The 24,493-nt window shown below is 41.6% G+C and overlaps 1 protein-coding gene across 1 annotated transcript in view; it reads right to left on the bottom strand.

Moving 5' to 3' along the window:
• The window catches only part of Ush2a (usherin), a 678,886-nt gene that overhangs the window by 398,262 nt on the left and 256,131 nt on the right, over positions 1–24,493 (bottom strand). The window contains exons 22-29 of the mRNA XM_021198607.1: positions 21,253–21,379; positions 19,766–19,867; positions 16,519–16,698; positions 15,166–15,296; positions 10,064–10,337; positions 3,556–3,759; positions 3,349–3,429; positions 358–549 (exon numbers count right to left, since the gene is read on the bottom strand). Of these exons, the coding sequence (XP_021054266.1) occupies positions 358–549; positions 3,349–3,429; positions 3,556–3,759; positions 10,064–10,337; positions 15,166–15,296; positions 16,519–16,698; positions 19,766–19,867; positions 21,253–21,379 (1,291 nt within the window). The remainder of the gene's footprint in view (positions 1–357; positions 550–3,348; positions 3,430–3,555; positions 3,760–10,063; positions 10,338–15,165; positions 15,297–16,518; positions 16,699–19,765; positions 19,868–21,252; positions 21,380–24,493) is intronic.

Raw genomic sequence — 24,493 nt, 5'->3', positions numbered from 1 at the left:
TCTATCACATTGACTTCCTTATTTGGTTGGTGGGATTTGTGTGTGTTTGTGCGTGTGTGTGTGTGTGTGTGTGTGCACGCACACATATTTATTTGTTTTGGAACTGGGTATTGTTATGCAGGATGGCCTTACACTTACAGTGTAACCTGTGGCCTGGCACTCATAATTCTTCTACCTTATCTTTGCAACCTTGTTCTTACAGGTGTGTGCCATCATGGTCTGCCTTGTTTTGCTGTTTTCCACTGGGCCAAACACACATACCCAGTGTATTCGGGAGAGTAAAGCGTGAAGAACATTCTGTTATCCAAAACCAAAACAAAGGAATCTGCAAGACAGACTCTCAGGAGTCTCCTTTACCTGCATGGGCACTGGTGTCAGTAAGTTCAGTTCTGGCAGAGGGCACGCGGGGCTGGGAGCTGTCCTCACTGTAGGCTTTCAGAACCAACTTCTCCAGGACACCTTTAACCACAGCAGGTTCATTCCAGGCTACCTCAACGCTGTATCCATTTATGCTCTGGGCTTCTGAGGGAGTTGGCACACTCTGTGGAACTGGGAAAGAATAAAAGAGAGAGGGAGAGCGGGCACCCGTCTGAGGGGATGGCTGTTCCTGTTCTTCACTTTTAATGGCAGCCGTAAATCAGACTCGACCATTAGCATAAATACAATTTATTAGAGTTGTAACTTTTCAGCATTGATTTAATGTGACTGCACATCTTGAGCCATTCAGTTTAAGCTATATTTCAAAACCATCAAAACTCCATCGACAGAACACCCTTTCTCGTTGAGACCAGGTTTTCCCCAAAACATTGACTGTAGACAATGTGTTTAAGCAACACTCATCAGGAAGGAGGTACATGGCCGGCAGGTAACAGGGTGAAGCAGTATAATGATGTGCCACTTTGGAACAAGGTAATTAGGTTGTTATTATACACAGCGAGCTGACACTTTTATGCCTTTCAGGTAGCCAAAGGAAAAAAAAAAAAAAAAAGGAAAGCCACACATATGCTTGTATGTGGTCCTGGAATAGTTATTCCCATTTTCCAAATTCAATTGTTTTTTAAACGGTTTTCAAAAAGCAAAGCCGCAGCAGGTATGATAAATAGGACACAGTTTTAATTGCATTTGGGAGGTAAGGGGAGTTGGTGCCCTGGATAGACTTCAAAATCATTTTGGAAACATTCTCTTCAGAGCATCTCAGAACAAAACGAGAACACTTACAAGAACTATAGAAGGCCTCACAAGCTGAGCGCTGATTTAAAAAAAAAATCCAAACCTTTAACTATTTGTTAGATATTTACACAGCTCTGATCAGTAACAACCTCATCACAGCTGACCACACTGGGGACACAAAGAAAGAGCCCACAGAACTGTGTGACAGTATGATGAATGAGAGTGAGGCTCTAACTGCTCCTGGGCTTCTGAGCCATCGATGGACGATGGGAGACAGTCAGGTTCCCCACATCAGTCTCCTCCCCAACTTCACTGTTCAGCCCAATTCCACAGCACAGCTTTAAGGGAAGCCAAGTGAGCACTAAGGGTGAGAGGAGGCAGAGCGAGCAGCTCTTTCTGTGCTTAAAACTCTACGGGCCTGTACAGAATACAGCACACGTAACCAAGTTGCCAGGAAAAGAGACAAGAGGGGACAGGCTGATTTTATTAGTTGTGAAATGTGGTACAGGGCATAGATGGTACTGTCTACCAGATGGTCTTCTCATAAGGGACAGAGCAAAACTGACTCAAAAAATAATTAAATAGTGCAATTATTCTTCAGCCCTCAGGAGCTGCTTGGTGTTGTGGTCAGATTGCAAATGTGAATCGGTGACACAGTACGTGTGGTCAGATCATGGCTGTACCTTCGAAACTCCATAGTGGGGTCATGTTGGGGAGTCAGCTAACAATGGATCTGCTAGACATCCACTAAATTGCCGAAAAGCAGACTTTTGTAGCATATTTGCTAAGACCATGGTGGATTGTGAAAGAGAGGGAGAAACATGGCAGTTACCAATGGCTATTTTATCCTGAGTCTTCTACACACTCTGAACTTGAGGAGGGTCTTGAGAGAATGTTCATCTTAAAGTCTTGTCTATATATAGATAATTATTTTTGTTATCTTAGGAGATTCTCCCATAATCCTCTGGAAAAATCTATAGGCAGTAAGTCTTGAAAGTTATTGTTAATGATTAAACTGGCTGGTTTTGTGTAACAACTTGACACAAGCTAGAGTTATCACAGAGAAAGGAGCCTCCCTTGAGGAAATGGCTCCATGAGATTCAGCTGTAAGGCTTTTTCCCAATTAGTAGTCAAGGGTGGGAGGGCCCACTGTGGCTGGTGCCATCCCTGGACTGGTAGTCCTGGGTTCTATAAGAAAGCAAGCTGAGCAAGCCAGGGGAAGCAAGCCAGTAAGAACTATTCCTCCATGGCCTCTGTATCAGCTCCTGCCTCCAAGTTCCCACCCTGTGTGAGTTCCAGTCCTGACTTCCTTTGGTGATGAACAGCAATGTGGACGTGTAAGTTCAACAAACTTTCCTTCCCAACTTGCTTCTTAGCCATGATATTTGTGTGGGAATACAAACCCTTACTAAGATAGTGATCTATCCCAGGATTTTGCATCCTTAAAATGAAGGTGCCTGGGTTAGTAACCAATTATTGAGAACTATGAAAGAAAAGCATGGTTAAAAGCAGGTTTGGGGACAATTTTTTTTTATGGCTGGAAAAAGTGTCCTCAGAATCAACAGCCACCACTCATGTGCTAGACTTTCTGAGAGACATTCGATTGTATCGATGGAAAACTCCCGAATCAACAAACACTGTGATCAATAGCCACTCCTCGGGGGGGGGGGTCTGAAGTCTGGTCTAGTGTGTCTCCTCATTGTTTCTCTTCTGATTTGAAAACATTAAACTTACTTGAAACTTTTCCCCCTCAAGAGTCACTCTACAAGGCTATTGCTCGCCACCGTGACAGGTGTCTCCTAGGACATGATAAAGAGATGTCCCTGATTCTAGAGTACACTCTATGTGACACTCAAGAACTTTTCATTCCATCTCATGGCACCCTCATGTCTGTCTTCTCCCTTTAGTGATACAGAGGATTGGTGGATGTTTCCTGCTCTGAAGTAGAACGGGGGCACCTGTTAAATCTGTAAGTACCTTAGTTTCCTTTCTCTGAGTCTAAGGGGAAAGAAAAAGCACTAGTAAGATGCAGTTAACTCTGATAAACTCAGATGCAGTGCTCTGTATTTTTCCACTGCCATTTTCAAACCAACCTGGTGCTGCGTCAGGGCATAGGCTTATGAGCACAGACATACGCATATGTGCACATAGTTATGTTTGCAAGTCAGCAGACTTTACCTGTGCCCAATGTGCGTCCCCGACTCCAATCACTGGACACCGATCCTCCTTCGTGTGAGGCTGTGACCCGATACAGGTATTCTTAAAGGGAAATAAGGAGAAGAAAGTTTAAAGCCAGCTTCCTGCAGACTTGCAGTGGGCTTTCAGCAAGGGAAAAGAAAGCAGATGGCAGAGCTGTAGCATTTAATTTAGAGACGGCCACATTACCTGTAAAGGGCTGGAGACCGCTCTCGTAAACACTCGGCTGGCTTCCCCGATAAACCAGGATGGAGTCATTTCCCCCACAGTTAACAGTACTGTCACTTGATAGACATCCATCCTGATTGACTCTGACAGCACGGCTGGACACAGATGCCAAGTTAACGACAACACCCCGTGCAAATGCAACTTCCTTCACGCAACCACGGAACCCTAGCAAACAGAACGGGATTCGTGTCACAGAAAGGGCTTGGGTCATTAATGACCAACTGTTTTTGTACTCTGAAGTTTTACCTCTTGGGGGAGGATTTAGTTAGGGACAACAATTAATGTCTTGTTTGAGAAATCTTTATGGCTCTTGCTTTTCATCTGGCTAAATAGTTGCAGAAATGTATTTATAGACACCACTTTGAAAAGCTGCATATGCATAGATAATTACAGTCCCACTTTGGCACATAAACAGGATTTCTTTTGCCTATATAGGCCAACATGTTCTAAATTCTTTGAGCTATAAAGTAAACTTTAAACTTTCACACAAGATAGACAGGAGTCACCATATGACTAGATAATGTAGGCTAATAATTATTAGGAGTGGGTGGTAGGGGGTGAAATAATCCCTGGATTTGTGTGAGTTGGGAACAAGATAGATTATGAAACATTTATGTTGGATGGTAGCAAAGAAAACATTGCTTTTCATGTACTGGAGCCCCCAGACACTGGCATGAGATACATAATAATCATTTTATAGGTGTGGAATATGTCCCAGGGAAACCAGGAGGAGAAGGCAAGAGTCCTGTGCTCTGTCACTTCCTCTGTACTCTGTCATCTCGAATATACACCTTGAATGAACACTGGGTTCACACTCAAATTAGCAAAGACCATCGGTCAGTGTCACCAGCATTAACCCTGTAAATGTCACAGAATGTGCATCTCCCATGCTGAGCCTGAAACACTGACAGCCGTTGTCAGTGAATGTGAACAAGCGGGTTTGTAGATTTCACTGTGTTTGCTAGAGAACAAACATGAACAAATAGCTGGCTGCCCCACCAAGGAATTGCCATTTCCCTGAACATGTGCTGACAGAGGCTGTGACTGTGAAGTCTGGCCAGAAGATGCCCAGAAATAGGCCCCAAATTTGGATGAAAGAGCACTGTAATCACAATTCCCCCATAAATGCTCACCTTTCTGCACAAGACAATGTCAAGTTGGAAAAGTCTGGGTGCACTGTGAGTGTTCTTAAAGATTAAAATGGCCAAATTGTTCTCTTCAATGTTTAGCTGATATCTTATTATTTCTTCTACGGTGTTAAGCTGCAGTCTACTTCCTTTTAAATGCCTTTGGCTATTATTCCAATTCCTTCAGGCCTGACTGATCAATACTGCGAGTCTATCTTCAATACATGGTAGACATGAAAAGAGCTGGTTGAATTGAGTTGGAAGCAGTGAGGCTTGGTATAAGATGTATTTGCTGGGGATTTCAGAACTGGAGAATTCTGTTGTTAACAGTTGATAGCAGCCATTTTCTGCTGATACGTATGAGGATCACCTCACATCTCCGCACCCTACTTTCTATCCCCATAAAAAAAAAGAGGACAAAAGACAGGCAGCTTTCCAATGTGGCTATGCTGCTCAAAGGAATTCTACATGCTTCTGGAGCTCCAGGTTGTCACGACAGAGTTCTGGAGATGGGGTGGAGATGAATACGCACTGTTGTTTGTACACAATGCTACCTATTGGGAGGTCTACTCTAAATGGCAACAAAACCTCTGGGGAATGGTCCTGGTCAACCAAGTGCTTGTTATGGGGTTGTGAGAAACTGATTTCTTTCTTTGGAAACCAAATAAAAATGATGGGCGATCATCAGAGCTTGATGGTAAACCAGTTGCTGAAGCCTTTGATCACAGCACACAGCGCAATCAAGATGCTGCTGGCCAGGAACCTCTTGCTTCCTGATGGCTGGCTCTCACAGTACTAAAAGGTGATCTGCAGGTTGCTAGGGGATAAAAATCATGCACAGTCTCATCAAAGCTATGGGAACGATGTGCTGATGGGTATAATAGTCGCACGAATGTTATGATAGCAACCAATTCTTTTATTATTGAATTTCTAACTGATTTATTATTGGATTCATTATATACTAGATTGGAGGCCAGCTTCAGAGAAGGAAAGGCATGCCTAGGTCCATAAGTGTGACTGAGAAACCATGTCTGGGAAGCTCAAAGGCCACAAGGATGACTCTATTACTATTATTTTGCTAAAACAATACTTAGTATCAAACTGACCTCTAAGTGTATAGCCCTGTGCCCATAGGTTAGTATAGCTCAGAGCTCCTCAGAGAAACTTCTTTGTGCAATGATTAATGTAGAAACTCACAACTGGTCAAGGTGCAGAGAGAAATTGCGGTGAAGGCTCAGCATCTATGTCATACTTTTTCCTTGCGGTTCCGGGAACAGCAGAGAAGAGAGCATGGGAGGATGTCTTCTGGACAGGACGGGATCAATGTATGCATGCTCTAACAAATATCCTGCAGAAGGCCTGAACAAGATCACTAGTGACATTTCAACATGGAGTAAGGAGGGACTCCCATGCCTCCATCACTAGCCGAGCAGCTATTGCCTATTGATGGTCAAGAGAGGATGGAAAATCAATTTCCTTTAGCAGTATAGTGCCCGGTAGGTTGAGTGTTCTCTCTAGTAAAGATCTTCACCCATCCCTGCATATGGTACCCAAAATGGATTTAGTGATTACACACACACACACACACACACACACACACACACACACACACACACACACATACCCAAGACAAGAAATTAAAAGGTAGAGAGTGGATTGATTCTATAGGTGCTAGAAGATAAAAGTTTGGGTAAAAATGATCCCCACACATTGTATACATGCATAGAGGTCATAAAGATTGAATGTTATATTAGAGGCCTTTTTAAAATTCTGGGCATTTTTGTTAGTGCTTGGAATCCCAGTGTTTGGGAGGAGGAGACAACAAATTCCTGGGGTTCTCTCGCTAGTCAACCTAGCCAACCAGAGAGGCAGACGAGTGAAGAACCCTGATTTCATAATCAATGAATAAATATATAGATATGTGGAGAGTATCCAAGGAATAACACCAAAGGTAGACTTTTGGCCTCTGTATGCAGAGGCATACACATTCACATACAGGCACAACGTATACTTGGATATATATGCACACACACATACATATACAGCAAAAACTGGTTAGAAGTTTCATGTTCATCATGATTCACTACAGTTTTCAAAACTTAAGTATCTAATGACACGGAGATCACTTTACTGCACAGATATTTAAAGGAAAGACACAGGTATGGTAACTACCTTTCAGTTTGTACACAGAGGGTATCAAGGAGCAAGGAGCAGGTTTTCAGGCACCAACTGCTGAAGCAAAGACTCCTGGGACGCTAACCTGCCTGCAAAGCTGCTGAGCTCACCTGCAGGGTCCTACTGTGGCTTCCTTCCGTTGGAACAGACTCCTCTGACAGGGTGACTTCATTATTTCAACACTGTGCCACCAAACCCTCCCCAAGAAACTTCAGAACTTGGATGAACACGATCATAAGAAGCTGAGAAAGAAATTGCTTTTGGTGGAGCAGGGACTCTTTCTTCATCCCCTGCCTTTGTACAAAACAACAAAAGTTCTTGTTCCCCTCTTCCTTTCCCCAGTGCCCAAATGTCTCAATATCTAGATGTCCCAAGTGTCTATGTGGAAGGATCAGAAAAGCAGCAGTGGCTATGTGCTTTGCGAGGCAGGCAGGATGGGTTCTCGCTTGCCTCTTTCCTGTCTTCCAGGGGTTTTGACAGAGTACACACCACAGGGTTATGTGCCTTGGGCAGTTACAGCTGGCCAGGATGTGTTTGTTGTGATATTTCCAAGATGACAAACTCCCACAATTCTGTGAGGTGTTAGAAGTTTAGCAAATTAAGTTGCCCAGAACTTCTAAAACAAAGAAGAAAATTAATTTTACATCTGATTTGAAGAACAATTACATTAATGGCTAGAGAAAAAAATAGCATGGAAATAACCACAAAATGGAGTCTGGAAAAAAAAAGAGGCTCTAATTGGGAAGCAGAGGGAAGGACGAGTACTGAGAGGACGGAGAGAGAGACATTAAGCAAACTCGAATCACTTCAACTACGCGTGGCTACCCGGAGGCTGGTTATACACCTCCCTGGTGGATATTCTCGCAGGTGAGCGTATATTCGGGTAAAACAGGTCATTGTGTCTCAAAGTATCTGAGTCAGAATCTTAAAGCTCAATGTGGATGGGGGGAGGGGGAATTTGTCAACATTTCACCCCATTCCTGTGCACCTGGAAAGATTGATAATGATGATGATTATGGTGGTGCTGGTGCTGCTGCTGATGTTGGTGATGGAGATGAAGATGACAATGGAGATGATGTCCACAATGATGAGAAAAGCTAATTTCGATTTCTTACTATCTTTAAGCATTATTATGCTTGAAGACTTCCATGGTTTATTAGTGGTTTAAAACCAGTGACACTACAAAAGCTTAGTCTATGGGTAAGTAAAGAGTGCACTGGTATCATAGACTTGCATCTAGTACAGGTAAAATTGCTCCCCTTGGGTCTGTGCTGATGCTTTACAGTTTTCCACAGCACCAGTTCAGTATCCTGCTCCATTCATGTCTCCTAGGCTATTGGTGGCAACGGTGTCAGGTATGGGTCTCTAGCCTAAGCCTGGATAAGGAGTTTGTTTCATCCCACAATGCATAGCCCCACATAAACATGATGGAGTATTCTCACTCACAGAGATTTACTAGATTCCCTCTAATACTGGAAAGCCCGAAAATCTAGGGACGATCTTGTACGAATGTAATATTTTTAGCAGCTGCTACATCTTAAGTGCCTTGAAAATGTCATTACTGTCTTAGATCCTGGTTATTCATTAACTCCTTACTGCTACCCTGCTCAGAGTGTCCTTACAGTGCCCCATATATTCTCAATCCGAAGTCATTTAAATCTTTATGTACTTACCAAATAGGCAAAGACTGCTTCATGGAAATTTTAACCATTCATGGGGCGTAGATTTTAAAATGTATAGAGAACATTCTGTGAGAGCACGTTTGGTCACACCTTGGAAATTTCTGTTTTTATCAAGTCACAGAGGTGGAGCAACAGCAAATGCCAATCAGAAGAATACTTCACTGTACAGAGTTCAAACGGAGGCACCAGGTAATCCACTATGGACTCTTGTATCTGCTCTTGAACCACGCGATCTCCACAGACGCTTTCCTCCCTATCCCCTGCCTTCCTCATCCATCAGGTGGGGTCACGAATCACCATGGCTCAGTCCGAGGCTCCTGGTGAAAAACTTCCTTTGTTCTTCTTATGAGAAGTGCTCAGGGGATCACCCTCAGATGCCTTTTCCTTTTTTTTTGAGATAGGGGTCTCGCTATATAGCCCAGGAGCCCTCCAAAACTGTCATCCTCCTGCCCCAGTCTCTCCACTGCCAACACGACCAAGTGCCTTTAAAAATATTTTTGTTTTCCTAGTTAAGTACAAATATACATGAATTACATGCTGGGTGAGGTGTTCAACTGCTTTCCCTTTTATGATGATTATTGATAAAACTGTCTAATTTTTCCACAAATATATTTGAAATTCTATGAAACTCATATGCTTCATGTGGTTTTGTTGTCCCAAAATTCTACTGAAGAGCTATGGAGGTGACAAACTCTAATGCCAGAAGCTGAAATGTATTAAATTAATGGCAGTGTTTTCCTGGCCATTCATTCACATCTATGCAAACGTCTATCTTTTACCTTCACATACAGAGAATAATCAATATTTTATTTTTTTATTTTTTGTAAATTCACTTGTTGTTTTTTGACTTGTTTTAATTAATAATTTTATTTGTTTATATTTCAAATTATCAATATTTTAAAAGCCCAAACCACATGTGTGTTCAAGGAAATTATGCATGTAATACATATAAAGGTTTATCTGTATGACATTTTTATTTGCTGAAGACATGTTGGAATACATATGTTGAATTTAAGGAGTATGATGAGATCCTCAGGATCAACATGAAGAACTGTCTGGGGCCGCTGGGAAGGTTAAAAGTACTGTCTGCTCTTGCAAAGGACCTGGCTCCATTTCTAGCAGCCACATGGTGTCTCTAACCTTCTCTAAGTCCAGTTCCAGCGGATCTGATGCCCTTCTGGCCTCTGAGGGTACTGCGTTGCCAATACATATGCTTAGGCAAGACACATACATAAAATAAGAATAAAGGAACAAATCTTTGAAACTTACAAAAAACAATAAAACTGCATTAAGACTTTGAAGAATTATCCAGTGAATGTTTTTTTGTTGTTGTTTTTGTTTTTTAGCTTAAAGGGCTGTAAGCGAAGGGAAGGCGGATTGGTGGGGATTGTTTTAGTGCAAATCTACTGCCATATTGGAAACAGCACAACCAAAGCCTGCTGGGACAAGGATGTCCAATGGTGTGGGCCTCTGAAGGGAGCTTACCTGGCTCCAGAGTCAAATGTCTGTAGGAATCCTGCAGCTCCGGTGGGATCCCACCCAGATAGACAGGAGAGTTCACCAGCAGAGGCTGGCCTCCAGCCTGTGAGGTGCTCTTCTTAAGTTCATCCACACCAACTGACACCACAGAGCCTTCCTTTTTAATGCTGACTGTATTCCACTTTCCATCACAATAGGCCAGTCCCAGCCTGAGATCCACTCGGGTAAAGATGAGGCTGGAATTTAACTTGAAGCTCAGCAACTCTCTCTTCAGCTCCACCTGTATTCATATTCAAAAAAGCAAAGGGGGCACCTCAGGAAGCTGGAGCTTCAACAACAACAGAAGGTCAGTTCCTGAAGAAAAGCAAGACATAATAACCAGCTCTTATCCATCTCTTATCCTCAGCAGAGCTGAAGTAATGGGTAATGAAATATGCTGCCAGCTTACAATTGCCATGAAGAATGCTGTATTCAGTCAAACAAATTCACACCCAGTGATGATTATACTACACAGTATGATATTATGGAGACACCAGCTTCTTCTGTAACAGAGTTAACAGATTAAATCCTACTATAAATGACTGGCAAAGTGGAGAACAGAACACTATGAACTACGACTCCGTTCTTTTGAGTTCTTAGAAATGAGAAAATACAACTGCATGTATCAATTTAATTTGGGAGAAAATTTGACAGGACAATAAGAAATTGAAATGTCAGGCTTGATGAACCTTGTTTTAAATGGTTAGTGAGCTCAATTTCAAATTTGCGAGATATATTTTGATTCGATGTTTCAGTTTTATTCTGAGTCTCTAGCATAATTGCCTCTGTGTGTATTCTTTTAGATTAATGCACCATTTTCTAATGTCAGCATATTTTACCTAAATTTTCAGTGTAAGGGAAAAGCATTCATATTTTCCCTCAAAATGTTACATGATAATTATTTTACCAACCATTTATTTTTCTTTTGTTCTAGGTGTGAAATCAGCAACCATACTAGTTGAAAGTTTGACAATAGAATGTTAAATAAAATACATTAAATCTTGATGGGAAATAAATATGTTTTCTATGATATCTTCATGATACAGCCCCAGCAAGCAGGCATTGCCTTTCATTAAATAAGTACCAAGATCATCGGCTCCCTAAAATCTCCCCGCTAGCAAAGGAGCACCTTGAGCACTCCTGTGGCCAAGACAGTGATGCGATGCCACAGAAGCAGATGAGCCACTCACTCCCTGGGAGTCAAAAAAGATTTAGAGGAGCTGTGGCAAAGGCTATTCTAAAGGCAAAGGTTGACCTGCTTGCCAAACAAGCTTAGTGATCCCTCACCAGGAGGAACAATAAGTCTGGAATTACAGCACTGAGGGGGCAAAAACAGAAGCTCCTAGAAACAAGCTGGATGTATCAACTGGCTGGATTAACAAGCTCTAGAGTTAGCAAGAGACCCTGTCTCAATGAATACAGTGGAGAGTATATCCAGAAAGAAATTAAAGATCAAATTTGGGCTTTATATGCACATATACACATGTGTATTCACCACAAAAGTGCACCCACATATGTGTGTGTGTGTGTGTGTGTGTGTGTGTGTGTGTGTGTGTGTGCATGTATTCAGTCAAACAAATTCACACACACACAAGCACTCATTCATACTTGACTGTACCACACCCTTGAAGTGGACATTTCTGGTTTTGTTGAAAACTTGGTTGTGCCATGTGATGTTTCCCTGGAAGCTGTATGATGAGAGAATGTTTTGCTGGAGCAGATACGTGAGAGGGTGTTTTGCTGAGGCAGACCTGTGGGGCTTTCTCTAGAAGCTGTCTTGTGAAAGGGCATGTGATGTACTCCTGGAGCAGACGTTTGAGAGGGCATGCGATACTTAGAAAAAATATAAATACAACCCTGCAGACAGTGAGCAATGCTCTTGTATTTGTCTTGGAATGCTTTGCTGGTCTTCACTGATCTTTGCTTGTCGCAACTCCATTGAGAGAAATATGCTTGAAAACTTCTCACGGTATTCTGATTGCTTCCTGCTGCTCCTTTGGACTTGTGCCAATTTGGGGAGTCTTGTGGTTTCTTCTGGATCAGACCATTCCTACTGATTCCTGTTTGGTGTTTTGGACCGGATCACTGATATCATGACAATGAAGACTGGAATTGCCCCAAAGAACTACTTCTAAACAGGGTCATCTTTTCCCCTTCCTCTGGTAGGTGGGCTAGAAGGGACATTGAAGCATTTAAGAACCTTAAAGTGGGTTTTGAAAAATCTAAGCCTACCCCCCCCCCCACACACACAAGCACACTTGCACACAGGCACACAGACACTTGTACAGATGCACACATAAGACTTACAGTAATGTGAGATGCATGGATGTTCCTTTAAACAGGGTCGTAGACACATGCACTCAGAGGACACTGGGTTTAAAGAAAGGTTTCAAGTTGGGTGAGACACAGGAGGCACTGGAGTGGGAGACTGAGCGCCTTGCTCAGTGTGCAGAAGTAGACTTTAGGTAATTTGGGGTGAAATGGAAAAAGTTCATCTCTTGTCTGACACCAAAAACTATGTTTTGTATTGACTCGGATTTGATATCGTAAGTTCGCTTTCCTGGACACCGGTAGCATCCATTTGAACCTGGGGTATCAGATGCTTGATCAGTTTTAGGTCATCAAAGCCATTACAATCAGCACGATGATAGTGATGATCAGGAAGGCTCTAAGAAGTACACCATGGAGTGACTCATGAGAGCACAGTGGCCAGGACTGACTGTGTTGGGTACCTGCAAGGCATTCATGCTGGTAAATGTCGTATGCTCCTTGATTGACTCTGCTGAGAGGCTGACTCGGGAAGCATGGCTGTCCCACCCCATTTCTGATTTAAATGTGTCGGTCTCAAAGTGTTATCAGTGTCCCCTTGTCTGTGGACAGAGTAGCCTGCCCCACTGTGTGACAAGGAGAAAAAAAAATCAACAAGGTTGGCCAGTAGTGACACCAGTGTCCCTCAGAACAGCAGAAGATAAACTAGTCCCAGGAGAGGTTAGCATTGCACATCCCATAATCAAAAGATGCCTGCAGTTGTAAAGAGAAGCCTGAAGTTGAGCATGGGAAGCTCATCCATGCAGAGAAAGTTTAGTTGGGAACTCCTATGGACTGTCTCAGTTTCCCTACTTGGTGTCTCCTGGCTGCCCTGAGCACCAGCTTGAGAGCCAGATGAGCTCACACCCTGCTCTGTGCAGGCCCCACTGAAACTCTAGCTGATGGACTTAATGGGGATTTCTTCCCCCGGTGATTTCTGCTGGGGGTTTTGAGAAGATGATTGGATGGTGTTGTGATATCTGTCTGTCTCTCTATCTCTGTCTGTCTTTCTGTCTTTGCTATGTATTCTTTTACCTTTACTTGCTGCGTACTTAATAAACTCCCTCATTTGAAACCAAGAGTACATCTATGGGAGATCATCCACCAGGCCGTACAGAAGAGTATGTGAAAAATCAAGGCTATGTGACTGCCCTCTTGATTGTATTGAGTCACCCGGGAAATCAGCAGACATCCTTGTCTGTGTAGGTAAAGGCATATCCAGGGCCGATCAGTGTTCAGACCTCATCCATAGTTTAACCCACTGGGTGAAGAAGACTGAAGTGGCTCAGCAGCTAAGAGTACCTGCTGCTCTTGCAGAGGACCTGACATTGATTCCCAGCACCCACATGGTGGCACACAACCATCTAGTTCTTAGGGATTTGTTGATCTCTTCTTGTCTTAATGGGCACCTGTACACATGGGGTGCACAGACATATGTGCAGGCCAAACACTCATGCACATAAATAAAAAGCAATTTGAAAAACTCAGACTAGATAATTTTGAGGTGGTCGTAGTGAGGCATGTAGGCTGGTTGGAGAATGTGGCTCACTGGGAGTGTTTCTGAAGGGCACTTGTTTCTCTGTCCTGTCCCTGATATTTTCCCAACCTCTCCCCATTCCTTGTTCTTCATGGAATAGAAGCTTCTAGCATGTGTTTCTGCCATGATGATGTTCTCAAAAAACTGCCAAGGACCAAGGAGTAAGCCAAAGTAAATCTCTTCCTTTGAATTCTGTCAGGCATTTGACACACAATGAATACAGATATCTGTCATACTTTCACTGTGACCAATGGGAGAGGGTTAGCCACCATCACCACACAGACATCAGGGCAAAAGACTGGGATGCCAGGAGGGGCTCACACCATAGAGGAGACTGAGCTGAAAACAGGAAGAAAACAGCAAGAGAGATGTTGCTGGAAGAGGCAAGATATAAACATAAGTATTCATAACTGCTATGCCATCTGTCCAGCACTCCACTCAATTTGGACAATAGCATTTGATTGAATGATTAACGGTAAATTAAAAAACTGTCACATTTTCTCACCTCGCTTAGGAAAATTTACAATCTGCTCATATTAATCTTATTTACCATAGCAAATACATGGAAATAAACAGAATAGGGTTGGTGAGAGGCATAGTATACAGCCCTGAAAACGGAACGCCTCAATGGAAAGTGTGAGCAACCTAGAATATTGTGATTAGAAATTCCTAAAAGTATATTTTCATAAATCTTAAAATCTGTAAAACTTGTTCATAGATGTTCATCATTCAAACTATAAAGTACATACCAATAAGAGACATAAAATTATGATTACATGCTGGTTCTGGTTAGAGTAGGGAAACAAAGACTCAAAAGGATGGTAACTGAGTCCTCAAATGAAGTGCTTTGCTCATTAGCATCCATGTATTGTGTTTTATCTGACACCAAGTGAAATATATAAAGGACATTTTGAAACTATATCAAAAGATAATGAAGAGGTATTTTCCATGTACCAAGAAATTAATTGGATTCCCTTAATTTTTAACATCTGCTCTGTTCTGTTCAATTTACAACATTTATAGTACTAATTGTCAGTTGAAAAAATTATCTTAACTCTGTAAGTCATTTCACACGCCTGAAAAAATAAAGACTACTTAAGGAAAAAATGAAAATAAAAGTAAGTTTCAGAAAAAAAAAATTGTGCTTGGTATTAACACACAATTTATTGCTTTCAAAGTTGGGCCTGATGTTTTCATGTAAGCACAATTAGATTCATTAACTTACAGCAAGAAAATCCGGTCCCTCTGTATTATGAATGAAAAGAAGCAATCCATTTAGTTGGTCTGTTTGAAACTTCAGGGAGATCTCAAAGTCCTTTGCAGCATGAAATGTATCTGAACGAAGCTCTAGGAATCCTTCAAGACAAGAGTGTGTACACACATCAGCATCAGACAGGCAGTATAAAGGCGTGTCGAGCATCTGAGAAAGGTATGACTTTTGTTTAAAAGATCGCACAAAAGACAGACAGATCAGTCTATGAGATCCCTCCTCCTGTCTATGGGAGCTGCAAGATGAGCATCATACACCTTTGAAGAGGAAACAGATTCCATCCACAGACACACACAGACAAATACACATCCATACATGCACACACAAGAGTCTTGCATGAGAAGCTCAGAATGCTGCCTTTAATGGAAAAATAAAAAATATCACTACAGTTTTGTTACTGCACACAGTTTAAGCCATTTTAGAACTGATCAGCTTAGAGACAGGAGGCTGACTTGGGTGTCTAAGGAGGAACAGTCTACATCTGCCAAGCCACACAGTTGCTTTCCAGGGCCATGCCATGAGCGTGGGGATGTACACAGAGGCAGGAGGGAAGGAAGTTCACTACCTCACAGTTTCCCTCAGCCTCTGCAGTGGAAACAGGGATGTCCCAATTTACCAGCGGTCCCTCAGAGGTCTGCTTAACCCCCTGCTGAACTTTGACACACGTCCTTCAACTATATATGAAGGAGAATAGGGATGTTGAGTCATTTTAGCAATAAAATCTCCTTGGTGCCATTTTTTCACAGTCACCTATATGCTGACACCTGTCAACTGATTTATACATGGGAGCTGTGATACTTAAACTAAGAACTCTAGGGCCCACCAGAGATATCACTTGTAATTTCGTACCATGAATCTTAACAGTTGTATTTTATGTCCATACTTTGAAAATAATGTAGGATTCAATGTACGCAGTTCCACAACATAACTCATTAAAGTAAACTGGACAGAGGAGGTTAGATGAGACCGTGAAGAGAACATATATGTACTGCTATTGTGTGGCTCTTAGATATCCTCGAATCATTCAAAAGTGACATCTAGTGGGAGACCTTGAGGACCAATGAGGAGATATGAGAGGCAGAGTGTGACCTCTCTTCTCACTGGCAAAGATCACAGGGACCTTTTACAGGGTCACACATTCCCACTAGGATGTGTTCCTCTCAGGGGCACATCAGAAACCACTGAAACCTGGAAAACCGAGAGCCAACGTTAACCTTCTATCTTCTTAAGTCAACTTCCTCATGTACTTTGTGATTGCGACAGAAAGATGGTTAACACAAGCCAAGCGAGTCACCAGCCACGCCTCACCTGCTCCCAGGAACTGAACTCCTTCTTCTAGGTGGGTGGGACAACCTTCCCAGCTGTGATGTACATTCACCTGCTCCTCAGAGCTCTGCCAATCCAAAGGTAGCCATGTCCCAGAGGGGCTGTAACCCTTCATGATGGACACATTCCTGAGGCAGCCCACAAAACCTCTTTGGATCATCTCTGCAAAAGTGAAAGGCATCAGGGGACACACTTCATTCAGTGTGGTGTAGAGCTAATTGTTCAGCAGTCCTTTTTACCTGACTTTAGAAAGAAGAACCTTACAAACACTAGTACCCCAACTTCCTGAAAATCACAAGCCATGCGACCCCAGTAGCTACAGAGAATGGTTGCAATTTTCTTTTGGACTCGGGCTCACTCACAATGAATCTGCAGAAACAGATTTGTGAAAAAAATTAAAGCAAAATTTGATAATTACTTTGCTGTTAGCCTTTTGAATTAACCCAGATATTGTTGTCATAAGTTTCCAATATAAGTGATAAATACTTTCAAAAGTAAGGTTTAGGGCTAAAAGAGGGTTCAGTGGGTGAAGTGCTGACAGGAGCTTGGGGACCTATGTTTGGATCCCCAGCACCCACTCTAAAAGCCAAGAATCCCTTCTTCCCATCACTGTTGGCAACCCCAATGCTCAGGGGCAAGGGGGAGACATAGGAGGGTCCCTGAAGCTCACTGGACTCTCAACCTAGACAAAGCCAAAAGCTTCAGTCTTTGTGAGAGATTCTATCTCACAAATAAAGGGCAGAAGGTCATTGAAGAGATCAGACATAGACCTCTGACATCCATGGGCACATACACATGTTCATATGTGCACAAGCACTTACACACATGAACAATGAATACCTCCCACCCAAACATGTATATGAACACACACATACATGAACAATGAATGCCTCCTGCCCAAACACACGTATGAACACACAGACGAACAAAGATACCTCCCACCCAAACACACATATGAACACACACACACACACACACACACACACACACACACACACACGAACAATGAATACCTCCAATGCAAACACACATTCATGTACATGGATGATCACACTTATCCCAGGGTCCCAGCCATTACATGACATCTGGAATGCTACATGGAAGCCTTTAAAGATGAATCCCTAATGTGTCCTGTGAGCCCTAGTAAGACATGGAAAAACCCTAAGGTCATTAGTAGGCACTTGGAGGTGATTGTTGTCATGGTCATGTAAATTTTATTATATTTATTTGTGTGTGTGTTTCTGTGTAAGCACATGCATGCTACAATGAACATGTGGTGATGAGAAGACAATTTGTCAGAATTAGCTCTCTCCTTTTATCATGAGGATCCCAGGGATTGAACTCAGCTTGCCTGGATAGACAACAAAAGCCATCTTGCCAGCCTCCCTCCATCCCTGGTGGTAACTTCTATTAGTTTCATATTGGAGTATGTTTTTGTATGCTGAAAGGAAGGAGTGTGTGTATATGTGCCATATGTGTGCGACTGTGTGTGCATTCATGAGAGGTGTGTGTGTGTGTGTGTGTGTGTGTGTCTAACTTGACACAGGTCATAGTCCTCTGAGAGGACAGAATCCCAGAGGGGGTGTCTTCATAAGGTTGGCCAATAGGCAAGCCTGTGTGGTATTCTCTTGATTAGTGGTTGATGTGGAAGTACCTAGCCCATTTTGGGTAGTGCCACCCCTGGCCAGAATGTCCTGGAATGTAAAAGAAAGGCAACTGAACAAGCTGTGAAGAAGAAGTCAGCAAGCAGTGTTTCACCATGGCTTCTGCTTCAGTTGCTGCCCTGAGTTCCTGCTCTCACTTCCCTTTATGACAGACTATACTGAAATAAACCCCTTCCTTTCCAAGTTGCTTTTGGTCATTGCATTTTTTTTCACAGTAAAACCCTCCCTATTTAACATAGAATCTATTTTATTAATATCATTAAAACTTACTTTCCACTTATTTTATATGTATTAGTGTTTTCTCTATCATCTATCTGTCTTTCTATCTATCTATCCATCTATCTATATCTATCTATCTATCTATCTATCTATCTATCTATCTATCTATCTATCTATCTATCTATCTAACATCTATCACCTATCTACCGTCTATCTGCCATCTATCACCTATATATCTATATCATCTATATCTGTATATTTTTATATCTGTCTGTCTGTCTGTCTGTCTGTCTGTCTGTCTGTCTGTCTGTCTATATCTATCTCTATATGTGTATGTTTTCACATCAAGTGGTCACAGTACCTGCAGAGGCTAGAAGAGGATGCCAGATTGTGAGCCACTATGTGGTGCTGAGAATAGAGTCTAAGTCCTCTGAAAGAACAAACTATATTTTTATCCACTGAACCATCTTTCCAGCCCCAATATCTTAATTATAGAATTTGGGGGATTGGGATAACATCATCCATCTGTCTCCTCTTTTGTGACTGTCACACAATACACTTGGAATGTTTCTTAAACTTCTGGGAGTCAAGTTCCCCATTCCTGTGTTATTTCCCTTGGATTAAAAAGTCTCAGAAAAAATCTCTACACATATTCTAGAATTATATGAATCTTAATATAAGCCATTTTGACAAAAGCCTAATGAACTTTTTGAATGGCACTCATTTGACATTGACAAGGTAAATAGAACTATTGAAGTTGCCATGAGAAAGAAGAGGGCTAAAAATTAACATCCACACATACATACACATACACAATACAAACAAAATACACACACACACATAATAATAATGATAATAATATCCCTTCATACTTATAAGTACTGTATAGATTGTTCTTAAATTTTTGAGTACAACATCATGCTGGTTGGTATTAATTATAAACTTGGAAAAATGTATAATCACCTGATATGAGTCTTAATGAGTGACTATCAAGAGGAGACTACCCTTTGGGCACATCTGAAGATGGATACCCTTGTTTAAGGTCATTGATGCTTGATGCACGAAGATAACCCACTGTGGGTTATCTTCCCTAGATTTTAGTCCTTGGCTGTGGAGAAAGTGAGCTGAATAGTAAGCAGATATGGACTCATTCTCTCTCTGCTCTTGACCATGGATGTGAGTAACTCCTTTAAGTTCCTGCCATGGCTTCCCTGCGGAGATGGACTGTAAGATGGAACCACAAGCTAACTACACCCTTTCTTCTTACAGTTGTGCTGCTGGAGTGTTTCCACAGCAACAAAAGCAGCATGAGGATAACATATATTTCCACTTCCTGTGAAACTTACCAAGCCTCTTCTGGAGGATGGTGTGACCTTGTGGCAGCCCACCCACAAACAGCCTGGTGTAGCCTCCTGCCATGGAGCTTCCATTCAGAGAAGTGGAGGAGCCTGTGGGAGAGGTAACGAGAATTACAGTTTCCCTGGGGGCATCTTCAGAATGACACTCACCACGGATCTTTAGTACCCAGATCTCCTGCATCTGCTGTACCTCCTTGTTCCCACATAGGCAGCTGCTGTAGGCCTGCATCTCATCAGCAGCCCCTCTCTGTCTGCTACTGACCTGGCCTCCTTGTCAGACCCTAACATGTAACATAAAGTGCTCTGATACCCCTAGGGCCTGTTGCCCATCATTTCCTTCATCCTGGCTTGATGTCTACTTTTTGTTTTGTTTTGTTTTGTTTTAACACAAACATATACCTTTCTTTCTAGATATTTTTTTATGGTTCCTTCCTTGGCCCTTCATTCCTCTGCTCATATGTTATAAGGAAGTCCTTACCCAATAGTCCTGAATCAAATTTAACACTCCTCCCAGTGCACAGACCTTTTATGTGAATGGCCCCATGCCAATCAGCTATGAGTCTCTGGGGTCTGGGATAGTGAGACTATAAGAAGCTGTTCCCAGAAGGTGCCTCAGCATCCTTAGATGGCAAATTAGGCTGAGTTTCCCATTGAGTTAAAGTCTCATCAACACAGATAAACCTATCCTGCTTTTACATCGACATAACTTGTTATGACTTTATACTTTTATTTATTATCTCCTGGCACCACCTCCATCTACATCACAGCCACTACAAAGCTCTGTTACTCTTTGCTATCTGAGCACCTAGAACAATAGTGGAATATAGTAGGAGTTCATTAAAACCAGCCATAGCCTAAATGAATCCATGAAAACCTGTATCATTGGATGAAAATGGAAGACAGAGCCAGATTGGAAGAAAACCACAGTCAAATGCAAGCACTGGGTATGTGGGCAGAGTCTTGCCTACCCACTGCAGGAACTGGGAGGAGTCAGTTACATTTCTGAATCTTGATTTTTTGTTTGTTTTTTTTTTTGTTTTTTGTTTTGTTGTTGTTTTTTCCTGTTTTCTTTTTTCCCACATCTTTGTGCATAGAGCTCACTTTCCTTGCTTGCTTTCTGGAGGCAAAAGGGAACATCGATCAGGCAATCAAGAGCCCTGCATGGTGTGAGGAATGCACAAAGTATAGTATGGCTGATGGTGGCTTCATTTTCATCCCTGCTTTACCTGGACAAGGAGCTGATGGCCAGAGTTTACCAGTGGGAAAGCCAAGACCAACTAAGAGACAGATCTCACGGGGATTAGTGTGAAACTGAATAGAGAAATCAATGTGAAATTCACACATGCACATGTACGTGCGTGTGTGCACACACACATGCACACACACACATACACACATACACAGGCATGCACGCACATGAACTCACACACCCATGCATGCATGCATGCATGCACACACGCATGCACAGCTCTTACCTGTGTACTGTCCATCAAGAGTAATCTGGCCAAAAGCCTGATGTCTGATTGCTATAATTTCGTGCCACTCTCCATCACTGTACCCTTGACCAGGATCATCAGTTGTGGTAACTTCCACTAGTGATCCCTTAAGAGAATGAATGAACGAATGAATGAATGAACAAATGAATCAATAAATGAATGAATGTTACCTTCAGAAGCCACTGACACCATATAGGTGTTTTAAACCAGATTTCAGCATTATGATCCTAACACAAAGCAGCCACTCTTCCATATACTTGACATACAAGTTGACATCTACTAATTACCCATGACCATCCTGTAGTGTGCATCTGAAAACCATGATGACCAAATATGAACAGAAGGCTCCAGACCAGACTCTCTTGCAAAGTCACTTGTATTTTGGGTATCTATACCCACATTTTATTTTTCATGGAAAATTGTAAAGGGGAGGAGAAGAATATAAAACTGAGAAAAGTGATAAAAATTTATTCTAAGGATAAACAAGCATTAGGAAAATTCTCTTCTTTTCATGAATAATTTCTTAATGTGCACTGAAAGAGGAGATGGGAGATGACCCATGTCAAAATGAGTGATTATTTATTGAACTTAGGTGTTGAGTTAAGTTTGGTATTCATTACTTTGTAGTGTAAAACTCTAATGTTTATAGTTCTGGTTGGATCATGATAACACAGTGGAAAATGAGTTCTTGAGTATGATGACAGTGAATGGCAGATACCAAGAGGAAAGATTAACAAAGTCAGCAAGGACAAGGGAGCAAAGAAGAGAGAGGACAGACAGACGAGCACAGGAGAGCCATAGGCAAATCAGAGTGCACATAAGAAGTTCTATCCCTATTAGCTAACATTTACTATAATGGCAAAGAAAACCGATCCCCCCCCAAACCTAGGAAAGATAAATTTAATTTCAAGGTTGATTTACCGGAGAAAAAAAATCAAGTACAAAGCTGTTGCAAGTTCTTAGACACTACAAGCAGGATTGGTTTAAATAGTATATATTTTTAAAAATAAAAAATCAGGGCCGAAAAGCTTGGGTTAGGTGCTTAACTGGCAGCTCTTGCAGAGGACCTGGGTTTGATTTTCAGCACCCACATGGCACTTGGCAACCGTCTGTAACTCCGGTTCTGTGGGATTCTGTAACTCCAGTTCTGTGGGATTCTGCACCCTCTTCTGGCCTCTTCAGTTACTGCATACTCATGGTATACATACTCATGCAGGCAAACACTGACACTTATAAAATACAAATAATTTTTTTAATTACCTAGAATGTTCCATCAAATGCTAACAATTTTAGTCAACTCTTCCCAATAGAAAAAGCTAGTAGTTCTCTAATGTAATAGATTTACATGGCCCGTCATAAGGCATTAACTATAGTTTCCTACTTAAAATATTTGTTTATATCTCCCTAAAGATAGGCTATGCCCATTCTATACATTTAATTAACCTTTTTAAGCCTCATAGTATACTTGGCAACACCCATGATATAAAGAAACTTATGTTACTAATATTAAAAAAAAAAAAAAAACAGCAACAAAACCAATAAAAAGAAGCTTTCAATTTCCCACCAGTACAAGTAGTTCCTTCTTACATGGACAATACCCCAACTTATATAGACAACCTGGGCAGCGAGGCACATGACCATTTCCAAAGTTATCTCTAATCCTAGACTCTTTTCCTTTCTCAGTTTTTCTACCTCTTCTTTTATTTTCTTCAACTCTATTTCAACATTTTAATATTTTACAAACACACATTTCATTATCGTAGTTTAATAATTAAAACCAGAACTGGTGTCGTGCCCAATTAATGTGCCCTGGTACTATGCCCATTAGTTTTTCCATTAGTGAATTCAACAATACTAATGGGATTACTAGCATGGGATGCTAATTGGGTGTGACATAAGAAACTGGCTTACTTCTGAGCATACCCTTGCTAATGATGAAATTAATGAGCATTTTATTAAACGCTGTCTCATCAAAGTGTACTTAGTTAGCGTTAAAATTGTTACAAACGGTTCTGCATTTTAAAGATCAGGTGTCTGGGGCAGAGGCTCTGCACGTTTTGTTTGGCAATAATCTGAAGCAAGGGAGAATTCTTGCCATCAGAAATCATATTGTTTGGTTGCAAAGTCACTGAGGTATCCCACAGCAGGTTGCGTCAAACTTGCTTCAAGTCTTAGAGGAGCTTTGCAAGGCGTTCATTGGTGAGGATACCAGCATCCCCATAATAATAATTCTACAATGGGATCTGGGGTTGTGCATGGAAAACGTCAGACATAGCAATTGCAGTCCGGTCAGAATTATTTTAAAGTTTTATTGTCAAAGGTTCCTTGTCTGTGAAAAATATAATGTTCAGTGTATTTTCCGTGAACACCAGTGAGTGCAGAATAAACTGAGGGACAAATTAGCTTAAAGTTGGGAGTAAAAATCACCTCATCAAGTCTGCAAAAATTGATGTAGCCAAGCAAAGGACTAGATCACTGTAGCTTTTAGAGACTCAGTGAAATTCTAGAAATTAGAGTTTCAATTAGTTCTCATTTTGGTCTCTTTTTAAGTTTTATTTTTATTATTTTAAAATGTGTGTACTTGTGTGTGTGTGTGTACATGTGTGTGTGTAGCTGCATGCAGAGGCCAGAGCATCAGGTCTCCCTGGAACTGGAGTTTACAAATGGTTGTGAATTATCAGATGCGGTGCTGGGAATAGAATTCCGGTCATCTGTAAGAGCAGTGTGTGCTCTTAACTGCTGAACCCTCCCCCGCATCCCTTGTTTTTACCTCTTAACAACTATTCCCAGCATTCAGTTTCTGAGATACACATTTCCAGTTTTTAACTCTCACTAAGGATCTCCTTTCCTTCTTCCTACATATTTACCCTGTGGAGATTCCGGACACTCAGAGGAGGAGCTCAATGGGCAAATCAGCTCTCAGGGTTATTAAGACATTTTAACACTTGAAACATTCAAGAGAATATGAAATTATTTTGAAATTGGGTTGTAGAGGGTGACTTTAAAATTTTTGGAAAATGTCCCTTTTCCAAATTCAAAATTAAATTCCTATGAATGGATTCAGGAAGAATCAGTTAAGAGTCTCCATCACAACTTACTTTGGGACAAGTCAAAGCATCTAGTAAACAAAGAAAAATCACTAAGTACTAACGTGTCACTACAGGACCATGAAAAGTCAGAGTAAAATCACTAAGTACTAACGTGTCACTACAGGACCATG

The sequence above is a fragment of the Mus pahari genome, chromosome 5, assembly GCF_900095145.1.
Source record: "Mus pahari chromosome 5, PAHARI_EIJ_v1.1, whole genome shotgun sequence".
In the NCBI taxonomy this organism is placed as follows: Eukaryota; Metazoa; Chordata; class Mammalia; order Rodentia; family Muridae; genus Mus; species Mus pahari.
Note: the sequence above shows the minus strand (reverse complement) of the source record. Positions and strands in the feature narration are given on the sequence as shown.